The sequence below is a fragment of the Phalacrocorax aristotelis genome, chromosome 15 (genome assembly GCF_949628215.1).
Source record: "Phalacrocorax aristotelis chromosome 15, bGulAri2.1, whole genome shotgun sequence".
In the NCBI taxonomy this organism is placed as follows: domain Eukaryota; kingdom Metazoa; phylum Chordata; class Aves; order Suliformes; family Phalacrocoracidae; genus Phalacrocorax; species Phalacrocorax aristotelis.
Genome location: NC_134290.1, coordinates 13,994,476 through 14,008,564, shown reverse-complemented (window position 1 = coordinate 14,008,564; position 14,089 = coordinate 13,994,476). Strand labels below are relative to the sequence as shown.

The 14,089-nt window shown below is 43.1% G+C and overlaps 1 protein-coding gene across 2 annotated transcripts in view; it reads left to right on the top strand.

Moving 5' to 3' along the window:
* GALNT9 (polypeptide N-acetylgalactosaminyltransferase 9) overlaps nucleotides 1-14,089 on the top strand; it is a 161,087-nt gene that overhangs the window by 53,153 nt on the left and 93,845 nt on the right. For both annotated transcript variants that reach the window (XM_075110223.1, XM_075110224.1), the window contains 2 exons: nucleotides 2,019-2,185; nucleotides 4,353-4,527. In XM_075110223.1, the coding sequence (XP_074966324.1) occupies nucleotides 2,019-2,185; nucleotides 4,353-4,527 (342 nt within the window). The remainder of the gene's footprint in view (nucleotides 1-2,018; nucleotides 2,186-4,352; nucleotides 4,528-14,089) is intronic.

Sequence of the window (14,089 nt, the reverse complement as noted above, 5' to 3'; positions counted from 1 at the left end):
ACTGGGAGGATGGAGGAATAACAGGATCAGCCGTACTCAACTTTTCAGTCTGGACAGGACCATGTGGCTGGGTGCCCATGTGTTTCAGTCCACTCACCAATAAAACAAGCACTTTTTACTCCAGAAAAGTTCAGCAAAATTTATTGATCAGAAGATGAAGACCCGCTGGGGTCTTGCACTATTTCAGTGGGCCTCCATCTTTTCCTAGGCAAGGTACCTGGGTCCTTCCACACATGCCTCTCTGCTTCTGACCTTTGTGCTCACCCTACCTTGCCTTTGACTGCTTGTCCCTCTACGTTGGAAGCACTGCTTTGCCTGTCCTCTCGTTCTCACTGCACTTCCTCCTCCTTCCCCTCCTCTGCCACAACCTCCTTGCTGTCTCCGGACTTCAGCTATGTGGTTCCTTTGCTTCCCTTCTTTCCTGCTAGCTCTGGGTACTGATGCAGGACCCCACCAGGAAGCATGACCTGGGGTGGGCTCCCTCTTCTGCCTCCCTTCCACCAGCAATGCACCCACCGCTTTTGTGTCAGTCTGATTTACTGAGATGCAATTTGTTACGTCCTGCTGATACAAGTGAGGTTCTGGAACAAATTGCTGTCATTTCAAAGGTGTCCCTCATCAAGGGAAATCTTGCAAGGTCTATGTTTTTAGCTGATGGCTCATTCCTGTTTGTGAAGTGTTCCTGATGGACTTCTTTGATATGTTGGTGTGGTCAAGAGGAAAATCACATTCAAAAAGAAATTCAAAAAGGAGGCTGTGTCAGATCATTCACACCTCCCGTAGAACTCTGTCCTTGTTCAAGGTTTATTTTTAGACTGTGTAAGAATGCTGCTTAGCCAGAATTTTTACACAGGGGTCCTCTGTATGGTACAGGCCACCAGCAAGCTGCTAGTAAGTAGCTATGGTAACACTGTAATCAATGACAAGTACTCAGGTCTCTGAGCAAGTAGTGCTGGGATGAGTAGGAATTATGAATAATTGCACTTTAGTAGGATTCATAACTGATTTCCAGAGGTTACCCACTAGTCAAGCGTTTGTCGCCCTCCCCATCCCCCTGACTGCTGATAGTGGGGGGAAAAAGTGATTGTTATGCCAAAGTAATGAGGAAAGAGGTCAGGAAGTTTGATAAGAGCAGGAAAAGTCATTTCCTGTGATATCATTAGCGGTACTTTAGAGAGCAGGTTCAGTAATTGCTATGGTAATTCTGAATGGCTTTTGACTGTGAGAACATGTCAGTAATTTTTTAAAGTTAACATCTTTGCTAGTGGGAGAGAATTCCACTAAAATAAGGCAGTATGGTGTTACAGAGGGGCATGGGCTGGGGGCTTGGGAAGCAGAGGCTCTGCTCTGTGCTGGGAGACTTCTCCAGGCTTTGGGTTTTCTTCTCAGAATGGTCGGTGATAACTTATATGCAGCAGTGAGCAAGCATGAAAGGAAATTCTGAATCTCTGGATGTAGCCGCCTCCCGAGGTGACGTCTCAGATGGAGCAGATCTGCTTTGCAGATGTTTCAGCCAGTGCATGCCTGTACAAACAAAGTCATCCATTTGTTATTGCTGCACAACTGCAGAACCAGAAAGGGTGGCGAGTGCTCTTTGTACTTTGCTTGAGGGGGTCCTGGTTTTAAAAGTATGAGATCTAATTATGAGAGAAGAGCAGACCTTCTGACGGTTCCCCTGGGAGCATAGACGGGCTCTAGCATTGTGGGCCTTCTCCAGGTTGTTTTTGAGCAAAGCCACTCATATTCCTTTGGTTTTCAAGAGATGCTTTTAACCTTCCAGAGAATGAGAGCCGCCACAAGTCTGTGTGCAGGCAGATACACTTTGCTGTCTACTGAAGTGCTGGAAAGTTTGCTGCTCCTAGCTATGTTGCTTCTTTTGAGCTTTCGCCACATCTTTCTTTGGGGTTAGAAAGAACAAAGCCTGTAAGTCTCTATATGCTGGAGAGCAATGAGGAGAGGATGCTCTTCTTACCTCCCAAGGGCTCCTTGGGTTTCAGTTCTTTCTTTCTCCTCTCCAGGTGCAAACAGATGACCTACGCAGATGACCTGCCCCAGATCTCTGTGGTCTTTATATTTGTAAACGAGGCACTCTCTGTCATCCTGCGCTCCGTGCACAGCGTTGTGAATCACACCCCGTCGCACTTGCTCAAGGAGATCATTCTGGTCGATGACAACAGTGACAATGGTGAACATACGTTAACTTTTCCTCTGAGTACTGTGTCGTGTGTGGGCAACGGATATGAAATGTAAATCAACGGGGGTTTGGTCACTACTGGCTGAAATGTTTTTATTTTTTAACATTGGGATGAAACAGCATTGAGTCATTCTGTATGCCAAGAGCTGGGGGAGGAGGGTCATCCTTGCAACCACTGATTTATGGCTAATGAGCCAGATCGTAAGTTGGTATAAATTAAGGTACCTCTACTGAAGTCAGCAGAATTTACAAGAGTTTGTGTTTGTTGATGAGAGGCTTGGCTGAGCCACTTGCACAAAGCTGTGAGTAAATATTAACTATTTGTATAATAAATAAACATTATGTGGATAAACCCTGCTGGTTTCATTGAAATCCTCACAAGATGAATGATATTTGTGTAGGCAACCTTAATATAGAAATGACACTATTCTCCAAATTTTCAGACCCAGTGGAATACCATCATTAATAGACTGGAAGTTTAAATTTTACTTCCAAGGAAAAGTGGGGCTACAGATTCTCCTTAAAGATAGTTCCTGCTCTTTTACAAGGCAGCATGCTCTGCTGCTTCATGATTTAAACAGGTGTTGATAATATCAGATTTTGAGTCTGATTATTTTGGGGTTTCTTTTGTTTGTTTTGGTTTGGTTTTTGTTATTGTTGAGTTAGGGAGTAAATTAAACTATAAGTATGAAACAGAATGCGCACAAAGCACATGCAACTTTCAGGTCATCTGGTCTGTTAACGTGAAAATAACACTTCCGTTATAGCCACCAAAACTCAAAATATGGGTGTGCAGTGTGCTATTGATCAACGTGTTTCATGGGACAGTCAGGTTTGAAGGGCTTTTAGGATACAGGCGACTAACAGCATTGTGTTTTAAGTTGTTATACTTTAGGCTTCCCAAACTGTATTTGTTAAAATAAGGCTTACTTAAGTTTAGCATTTCCTCCACAGATCAACAGCTTTAAATCTTTCAGTTTTAAGTTGCTGTTCCTCTTCGAGACCCCCAAAGAGAGAGGAAGGTTGAGAGGACAAATCACTAAGGACAAAAATGAGTTCCAAAACCTATGGATTTAAGAAACCTTTTGTCCAGTTCTGCTTTCAGTTATGGCAGTGTAACCTGTGGAGTGATTATGTGAGATTGCAAAGTGTCTGAGTCAATGTAATACAGAGGAGAATTGGACTCATTGTTTCTCAGTGAACTCTTATATGGCTTTTCTCTGTCATTCTTCTAGATAACTGGAGATTTATCAGGTCTTTGATTCTCATGATAATGATTCTACTGTGTAATATAGATCAGAAGAATGAGGCTTCTAATGTCCTGGAAGCTTCTACCAGTTTTCCTAATAAATATATTTGAGTAAAAGCCTCATTATGAATAAGTTGCAGTGTAAATGAATTACCAAACTAGATTGATTTAAAAAAAATACCGAGACCATTTCGGTAATTTGCGTGTTTATAAGCCTATTGAAATGAAGCTGAATAAAGGACTGAATGAGTTCTGCTCCATCTGTCGTTGAATGCCTGAAAATGAACAAAAGAGAAGTAGTCTATCTGAAATGTTCAATATCCATTTAGCTCAACAGGGAAGAAGACTGGTATTGAGGAGTCTTAATTATATTTAAGGGAAAACCCTTAAAATTAAGGGAAATTAATTCTGATTTGAATTAGGTCTTGACCCAAAATCCATTGAGGTTATTTTTCAAACTCTTACTGAATAGCATAAATCAGAAAAACCAAAAAAATCACCAGTCTCCCGTGTTCCACTGCCGTAAGGTCAGAATTGCTCCTCCCGAGGCCAGCCGTAACCTAATGCAAACCATCAGAGAATTGGAATAGTAATTATGTAAAAATATTTAGACAAACTATCTCTTCAGAACAACACTCAGATCCATTGGGCCACACAAAACCTGTGCAAGTCTAACAGTAACTGCTCCGATACGTAGAGAATTTCACTGAGCTGATACCCCTGGAACTGGTCCAGGCCACAACTGTGGTGCTTGGTTTGTATCTGCGAGACTGGCTTAGGATGGTTTAGGATGCTTTAGGAGTATTTAAGGATTTCTTTCCCTTTCTGTTGCAGAATAAATCAAAGCAAAGCAAAATGTTGCAAGGCTTTTCTCACTCTGAATATTTGTATGGTTTTTTTTGTCCTTAGTTGAGCTAAAATTTAATCTGGACCAGTACGTCAATAAAAGATACCCGGGTCTGGTGAAAATAGTGCGCAATAATAAACGAGAAGGACTGATTCGAGCCAGAATCCAAGGCTGGAAAGCAGCAACCTCTCCTGTTGTCGGATTCTTCGATGCTCACGTTGAATTCAACATTGGCTGGTAAGTTGCTGGCTATTCCCACCGGGAGAGCCGTACCGTTACACTGTGCTCTGTGTCCCAGCGGCTGCGAAGGCGATTTGCTCAGCAACAGGGAAGCTGAAAAACTGTAGGGGTGAGATGGCTGTAGGCTGACGTTATCACATTAGCAATTACTTGTGAATAATATTCTTGATTATTGCAACATTGCCGACAATCTTCTGCAATGGCCGCAAGACGCGTAGAAAGAGCTGTTGTGCCTGCTCTAGTACAGCTCGATGGAGAGAGAAGTAATTTAAACCACAACGAATACAAAACTTCCAAAGCATTCAAATGGGGAGACACCATTAAGGAGGCTCTGGGCTGGAGGCAGATGCATGCTTTCAAGTACTTTGTTTTATCTCCTTGTCATTTCCTACCATTTCTTCTTAGAAATTTGAATACCAATCTAATTTCCTCATAAATTTTCTTACATTTACATTTGATGGAAACAGTGAATTATATCCTGCATTTCTAATGGGGCTTGAAATTAGCACGCCTTTCCTCATCCCCGTTGTTTTGCAAGGGAGCGGTATCGACTGTGGCAAGCACAGATTTGGGCTTAATGGCCCAGATCTGCAGCTGGAGTAAATCTTTGTAGCATCACTTAGTGGCCGATATTTGGCATTATTGGAAGTCGGGGCTGAAGGAACTGATATGTACAGTCAGCTGAAAAAGGGCTGCTGGGACCTTAAGTATGTAAAAATGTGTATTTTCCAAAGATAGGCTGGTATTTGATAATGATGATGCAAAGTTATGGTGGAGCTGAGTATGCTCTGCAGTTCTGGGATATATCCCCAAACTAAAACTAAAAATAGCTGTACTTACAACCAAAGAGAAACTTAATTGCAAAGGAGTGGAGTGTTTATTTTTCTATGTTTGTGAATATCTTTACAAGATGGAAGATGCAATAAAATATGTCTTGTAGTTCACCTGGTTTATGTTCACCCTGTTTTTTTCCCCAGGACTGTGAAAGACTCTAATATCAGTCGCAGTAATTTTCTAGAAGCTTAAGAGCTGGTTTAATTTATTTATTTACTTTGAAAGCATCTAAATCTTTCAAATCATTGCAAATGTTCATGTAGGGTAGTATCAGCTACTGGACAGAATCAGGGACCGGGGAGAGCACGCTCCGGGTGCTGTTCCCAGTGGTTTTCCTGCCCACCCTGCAGCTTTCCGAGCCTTGCAGAGAATTTAGTTGTCATTTCCACAAAGGACATTGAGATCCTACTGATGTTCTCTACCCAGAGAAGCCAGGCAGTGGTGTCAGTAAGCAGGAAAGGGTTTTGTGCTTCATTTCGGTTTCGTTTGGGTTGGGATTTTTTTAACCTTGGTGCTTCGCATTAATGTCAGAAAGGGTTGAAATCAGCACAGCAAGGACCCAGGCTACTCAGTAAATGAGAGCGTGTGTGTGTATACCTGAGATAAAGTGCTGGCGCTTACTGCATCCTCCCTGGCGTACGCCCCTTTCAACAAGTGTGCTTGTCTCGGCAGTAGTGCTGAGCCCGCTGCGCAGCTGCTCTGAGACCCCTTGGCTTCTGGAGTAGCCGCTGAGGCTGAATGAGGATCGCAAACGTGCACCAGAAGCATCGTGCACCCCTTTGTTTCAGAGCCGGGTGGGGAGGCTCAGAGCTTTCCCGTCTAGTGTTTCTCCTGTTGTTCCCCTCAACCTCTGGGGCTGCTGACAGCCACCTCAAACCTTGTTCTACCTGTTTGCTCCCAATTTTAATTCTGTCCTCGTATGCCCATGCAGTTGTCTGTCATCTTAATTTTCATCTCATCTTCTTTTACTAGGAGGGACTGGCAGTCCTTCCACCTGGACTGCTTCCTTTTCTCCCACCAGGTTAGCATTCCCCCTGGGCCATAACCCTATAAACTTGGTGGTCATGCGGGAGTGTCTTGTTAAAGTACTGCTGTTCTTTTCTCCTACTAAGTCTCATCTTGCATGAATATTTCCCTCCATTTTCGATGCGTATTCATGTATTCAGAGGCTATATGGATTGCTCCCACTCAATGCTGTCTATGGATTATTTGTGAGGCAATTAAAAATAAGCCAATTCCTTTACCACAGAAAAGAGCATTAGCTTTCTGTTTGGTTTGTGTTCCTTCTAAAAGTCAAGTACCTGCAGCACAATTTGAGTTTTCTAATCTATGGCTGCTTTACCTGCCTAATCAGTTGGCAGATTAATTCATAAAGAATCAGAGAAGGACTTCATCACTTCCTCATGAAATATTCAGGACTTTGACAACAAAAAAACTTTTCTTTAAACAGTAGTTGCCCCATTTATGGGTGAGCTTTTGCCTTATACCGCACTATAGCATTTTACAGGCTCTCACAGCATTACTCTCCAGGGACACTTCTTCGAAACTAAAATACAATCTGGTAGGATATTAAAAAAACCCTCTACAACCTGGCAGGTCAAATGAACTATTGAATTATTTATTTTGCTGTGCTTAATTGCTGCTTTTTTGCTTCTCAGGTGTTGAAATGTATTAGCGCAGAGCAGAGATTTTCTACTGACCTGTTCCCCTGAAGGCTTTTGATCGTGTAAGCCAATACTGCTGCTGTGCGAGCAGAAATGGAGGGGACTAGCTGAACAGGAGGCCAAGACTATTAATTCTCAAATGGAATTTTAAATTAAAATTACATTATAATCTATGTGCACAGTTCATATGCAAAATTCTATCTGTCCTGCGGAAGAACTTTGTCTGTCCTTAATGGTTATTTAATGTCAATAGAAGTCAGCATCTAGAGCCAGCAACACAGTAGAACCAGTAGGTACGAAAAGCTGCTGTACGTTCCCCTCTGAGGGTATATTTAGGCCTGTGTGGTTCAGTTTCCCCTTCAGTCCTCTGAAGTTTTCAGCATTCCTGCTCCGACTTTCGTATTAGATCCACCCACCGCGCGTTAAGCGACACGCGGTAACACCAAGTACGGGCCGTTGCATCCTGGCTGCTAATTGTGTTGCAGAAGATGTGGAGCATTATACAGACTCCTGCCTCTGGGAGATGGGAGAGAATAAACGTGGCAAGGAGAGAAATTCACTGCATTATAACTGGGAGCGGGAGAGAGAGATACCAGAGGTGGGGTGTAAATTCTCTGGGTGAGAAAAAGGAGGCATTGAGTGAAGGAGAACAGAAATCAGTAAGGGGAATACAGGGACCAAAACATATTAGCAGCTGTAAAGAGGGTGCTAGGAGCCATAAAATGAGACATAATGGTAGAGTACTATACTTGCTTTCTGTCTTAGGAATTGCTTTCGCTCCCCAGAGGTACTATCGAATCACTGAATGGAGTTATGCAGTACTGTAGTAATTAAAATTTTGCCAGACAAAGAGGGAGTATCAATAAGGAAGCAGTGGAATAAGAGGATTTCATCAAAATATTTCAATATACCAGAGAGACAGAGAGAGCCTGACATGAGAAAGAGGACCTGAAATATAAGCCAAGTATCCATCAGACTGTGCCACACACAGCCCGTCATTATGGATTATCCCTGAGGTTGGCAGTGTTTTAAAAATACAGAAAACTGGCATTTTAATCAACTAAGAAGAAGAGCTAAAGATCAAGATCCCCAGGTCTATGGATAATACTTTGCAGATGCTATTTTATACTGTAATATATAGTGCAATTTGCTATAGTGGCCATAAACAATGGATTCTCGAGAAAGTGCGTAAAGGATAAAGGAAGTTGATTTCCTCCTAGCCCTCTTCTGGTTTTGGTTATCCCAAGTACTCTGTAACAGAGCCATGGTTATGCTTTTGTAGGGCTTCCCCTGAAAGTTCCCTCGTGAATATTTTCATGCAATATACTGGAAGCCAAACGCTACCGGCAGGTAAACTCCCCATCTCCCCTGTTCAAGCTCAGGTGGCTCTTTGGGGACCTGGCAAGGTCCAGGTGGTTCCCTCATTCTAGTGAGAGAAGTGCTGAAAGTGAGGGTGAATTTATGTTCGCGATCCACTCGTCCAGTCCCTCCCCTCCGGAGGGTTCACGCTTCTCCCTCCTGCTCAGGACATGGGTCGTTGCAGCATCCCTGGTACCATGCCGAGTTTCACCTGGGAAGTTTTATTTATGCAAATGCAAAGGAAAGGTCATGTGTTTATTAAGGGAGTTTTTTTTCTCATCCAAAGCCTCTACCAGCACTTAGTATCAATGTGGTGACTTAATGGAAGATATGTTTTAGATAGCAAAAGTGAACTAATATTACGTGAGTGAAGAGGGAAGCGCACAACACGAGCCATGTGGGCCTTTCGGATTCATGGGACAGTGCCAGCTGACGTACGGAGGCCATGCCAGAAAAGCAACTTCAACTATTCATCTACCTAAACAACCTAGAGCGTTCACTGAAGCATCCTCATTGCTTTTCAGTGGCGCAGAAAAGAGCTATTCAGCTTTGGCAGCCAAAGAGCTGATCCTTAACTCTCCAGAAGGCGTTTATGCGCGTTGGCTTCATTCTGGCTGGGGGCTGCAGGTCTGAAACCTCCCTGGGCAGACAGGAATGCTGATAGAGATGTCAGGTAGAACAGATGGGAAATTTCTCTCTCCTCTTAGAGACCAGGGAAGGGAGTATGAAATTTTACTTATTTTTATTTTTAGTTCTCTGAACCCTTATTTACAGGAAAGTCATCCTGCATGAAATATTCTTCAGTTGGCCTCGGTGAAGAATTATGTATGTCAGTAGATCTGCTTGTCTGCGTCTGGTAAACGTATCTTGTCAGTGAGATGTGAGATAGCGTATAAAAACACATGCAAAATACGCTTTCGGTTTACACAGGGTTTTTTTCTTACATTTCTGTGTTAAGTTTTTACTTCATGGGACCTGACAGTGGTACAGCCAGAGTAAAATACGGTGTTAAACCCACTGAGCCATAAAATCTAGCAGATGAGAACATGTTGTCCTTCATTTATGTCTCATGAAGGCTCTTCCTTAAGTCCTTGCAAGAAAAAAAGAAAAAAAATAAGGAAAGAAATTTTGATTTGTGAAAGGGGGGGAAAAAGGAAAAAAAAAGTTGTATTTTTTTAATGTTAGTCTTCATTTTTAATTGCAGTAAAAATCAGATTAGTGATTGTGGAGAGGAAAAAAAGACATGTTTATCTCAAAAGAACCCAGAGAGTAGGGTATTTGGGTACCCAGCTGGGACAGGACAGAATTTGAGAGAGACGTTCCCCAGTGCAACTCCTGCCATTTCAGAAAGGATTTACTTTTGGACAAACTCAGAAAAAGTGACGTTTGGGGTCAGGGGGGAGTTATTGACAAACACCTGGTACAATCATTCTAATTAAGAACTGAAAAGTGTTCCGGGTCTGCTCCTCAGGCGATGCATGTTAGTAGAGCACCCCTGAGGTTGTGAAGTCCATTGAGGTAGAGGAGTTGGACAGCAGAGAATCCAGCCTGTGCCATGACCTGGGTGGTTTCTCTTGCATGTGCGTTCTGTTTTGGGCCCCTCGGGACAAGAAGGGCCCTTGAGGGGCTGGAGCGTGTCCAGAGAAGGGCAGCGGGGCTGGGGCAGGGTCTGGAGCACAAGTGTGCTGGGGGGCGGCTGAGGGAGCTGGGGGGGTTTAGCCTGGAGAAGAGGGGGCTGAGGGGAGCCCTTCTCGCTCTCTGCAGCTGCCTGAGAGGGGCTGGAGTGAGGGGGGGGTTGGTCTCTGCTCCCAAGTCACCAGTGACAGGGCGAGAGGGAACGGCCTCAAGCTGCGCCAGGGGAGGGTTAGGTTGGAGATTATGGAAACTTCTTCATGGAAAGGGTTGTCAAGCACTGGCACAGGCTGCCCAGGGAGGTGGGGGAGTCTCCATCCCTGGGGGCGTTTTTAAAAGACGTGTAGATGTGGTGCCTGGGGACATGGTTTTGTGGTGGGCTTGGCAGTGCCCAGTTAATGGTCAGACTTGATAATCTTGAAGGTCTTTTCTAGCTTAAACAATTTTATGTTTCTCTGAGATAACCTGCATTTATTCCTGTGTTGTGCCTTTTTAAAAATCTGCTTGAAGTCAGCAGGTGTTTTTACATATTTAAAAAGCTGAATTATATAATCATGTGTGCTGAGGAGCTCATTACTAGCTTGTTTTTATCTGTTTTTTTTTTTTATCTGGAAGAAGCTGTTCTTTTTAGCACTGTGTAAAATCAGACTTCCCCACTGGCACGAACTCTCTGGCAACCTGATAAGGATGTAAGACAGCATACAAGTGTTGTTTGTTGTGGTTTCCCGTGGGGTTTGAGCTGCTCTGAATTGGTCCATATTAAATATAGAATACATACACATTCAGAGATAGATTTACAATGGGATTAGAGAAGCCCATGTGATCACAGTATGACCCCTGCCTTTTCTCTCAGTATTCTTACAGGCTTATTCTATACTCTGGTTTAAATTTTGCCTTCTAACTCTCTTTGTAACTCTAACGTTTATCTTGGGAGCACTTGTTCTTTGAGGCCCACAGTACTGGCATCGCTGGAGCTCCCACTGAAGTCATCGTGGGTGCTCAGCACCTTTGAAAATACAGTGTTAATCCAGAAGTTGACCCACTGGTAGGCAAAAGCATTAAATCCATAACATACAAGTGCTGTGTTTAGCGATACGCTCAATAGCCTTTGACAAATCGACGCCTCCTTTTGTTGTGAATTTGCTCCTGATCAGAGATTCCTTCCACAAATTCTCCAAGAGAGTCTCTAAGGAGGAGGCACTTACCAAGGCACGTGCTGCAGGTGTTCCTCCCAGCACATCCTGGTGCCTGTGGGAAGGCCACCAACGTCACGGGACAGCGATATGCTTTGCCGAGTTTCAACCAAGCGCTGCCGGTCACAGGGCTGAGTCCTGGGAATGAGACTTCTGCAGCGTGTTACGGCATTTCTGGAACTGCTTCAGAGAAATAAAACCCAAACAAAAATACCCTTTAGCCTAGTGGAGTCTATAAGAGAACTAAATTTACTGTCCTTTCTCTTCTGGCTTTAACCATTCACCAGCAATCTATTCAGAGTGAGAGGAGGACACTGGAATACATATTTTTAGAGAGGATGGAAGGGAGGTACTACTTATGTCACTCAAATTCCAGCCTAAATTGTCCGCTTTGTTTTTATTAGGTGGAAAAAGAACTAGATGATGTGAAACGCTGCCTTTAAAGCTTATTTAGTTTACTGAAATCCATCACTTCTGTGAATAGGCCTGGGAGAATTTTTCCTTTTGCTCCAGTAAATAACTTGTTAACAATATATGCTACTCTGTGTCCATAACGTACGTGGACTCAGATACAAGCTAGGAACCTAATATTTTTGCATCTGTGAAAAATAGAGGTGAATCTCATAATTCACATCTGGCTTACGCACCTAATCAGGCAGGGCTGAGTCCTGCCTCGCTGCCAGCAGTGGCCATGTGGAAAGGAAATACTCAAACAACATATTGCAGCTCATCAGCACAGCACGTTGAACATACTCAGGCTTCAGCAGCCTCTTCCACTCTGTCCGTTTAGTCCTGGGAGCTGCCAGGAGCACCCGACTTCTGCAGATGCACAGTGGAAAAAAGAAAAGGGGGGAAAAAAAACCCCAGGGAACGAACACTGGTGTCTCTAAAGAGGGTGAGTAAATCTACATAATAATGTAGCAGCTTAAAATTAGGAAAAAAATTAGAAATTACTAGGAAAGATTTAATCATAATCCTTTCAAAAGACTGAAGCAATTAGACAAAGCCAGAATTACCAGCAAAGCTGACAAAGGATGTGATGAATGTGCAGCTCAGCTTACAGAGACAAAGACACTGTGTAAGTCTATTGAGCCTAACAGAGCTACTCCAAGGCTGGACTTTGCTAGCAATGAATAGCAATAAAAACCCCCTCATATTTCATGGATTACCTAAAATAAGCAATGTAAACACAGTCCATTACCCAGTCCTATTCAGGCTTATAGTCCATCTTCATTGGCCTTTACCTAGGGATCTTGGCAGGCAGAAAAATAGGGCGCAAGCAGCGCTGGTGGTGCAGGGGGCATTGGCAGAACCTGGGATTTGACCATTCCTGTAGGTCTCACTGAGACCGAATGCCCCGTTGCTATTTCTGCTGTCCCCAAATGGGCAAGACAAGCTGTGAAATCTCACAGGCGTAGAGTGTTTAATTAAGAGGCTCTCCTTTCTGAGTTTTGCTAAATAACAGAGAACAACTCTGCACTGGATTGTCTCTTTCCACCTGTGACTCAGAGCCTGCTCTCTTGCTGGTGGCTGTGAGCACATTCTGGAAGTTAGATAAATGTGCAGTCTGTCCAGATACTGAACCTTTCCTGTTCCTAACACCTGCAGGGATGTGATTTCCACACATCTGGATACAGGCAGGAAGAAAGCCACCTCTATTGTCGGGGGTAGGAGGTTCAGAAAATGAAGTTCCAGCAGTAGCTTTCATACCAATTCACTCCACAACCTTGCCGTGGCATTTTACTTCATCTGTCACCTCAGTGTAGAGATATCAACGCTTGCTGAGCAGCTTTATCTTCAACATTTACATTTCTTGAGTGCAGGGGACTGAAACAGAACTTCTGTCACACGGAAAGCTTTCTGCCTCAGATTTTGTGAAAGTTCAAAATCTGAGATTTCAACTTAATGCATGGATCAAGATTATTGACATTTCATCATGTGTTTTGATCCGACTGTTGTATTACACTCCAGAGATCCTTCCTTGTGCCATCCAGACACAAAGCACCAAGTCGGGTGGTAATGAATGTAAGCCATACAACTGGAAAAACACGGGAATTCAGTCAACTGTAGAGTGACAGGAGTAGTTTGGTGATGGCTGGCTTGACAGGAGCACCAGAGCTGGGAATGGATTGGTCTTGTTATGAAGAAAATGAGGACACAGATTAGCTTTTCCAAGGCACAAGGATCAGATGAACACAATCGCAAATATGATGGAGGGCTGAAAATCAGAGTGACTGTTAAATATTTTCTTCATATTCTTTCTCTAACCATTATTGGGGATATGCTTCAACAGTCCAATTTTAAGCTGTCTTGCAAAGTAGCAGGCTAAATTCCCTTTATATTCAAAACAGGCTCCTCTGGAGCATTATTAATCTCACCTATTTCCAGTGTCTACATTATTACGAGAAGCATCATACTATAAAAGTGCCAGCCTCTGCCTCTCTCTGCTGAGATTGAAAGTTTGAGGCAATTACCTTGGATGTGGGGGGTCTATTGCAGACATCTGACACTAAGGGAGAAGAATTCCTTATCTCTTTTAGCTTTTTCATTACACAATCTCAATCTACCCTTCAAAGTAAAGTACTTGCAAAATGAGCACACAAGGAGGAATTGTAGACGGAACATGGAAACTTCAGGATAATTTTAAGTATGATGGTTAAAAGGTCTTGCTTTGTATCAACATAAACATCCCAATAATTGAGGATTTAAGAATTTGGTGACCAAAGAACTCTAACTAAGAGAGAAAAAAAAATAGTTTTAAAACCTCCCAGTCTTTCCTTGCCTGTCAAAGACGTGTTTCCAGAATCAGATGGTAGTGAATAAGAATGACAGAATTTAATTCTTACAGAGCAAACCTATTTACAAATTTCTGCTTCA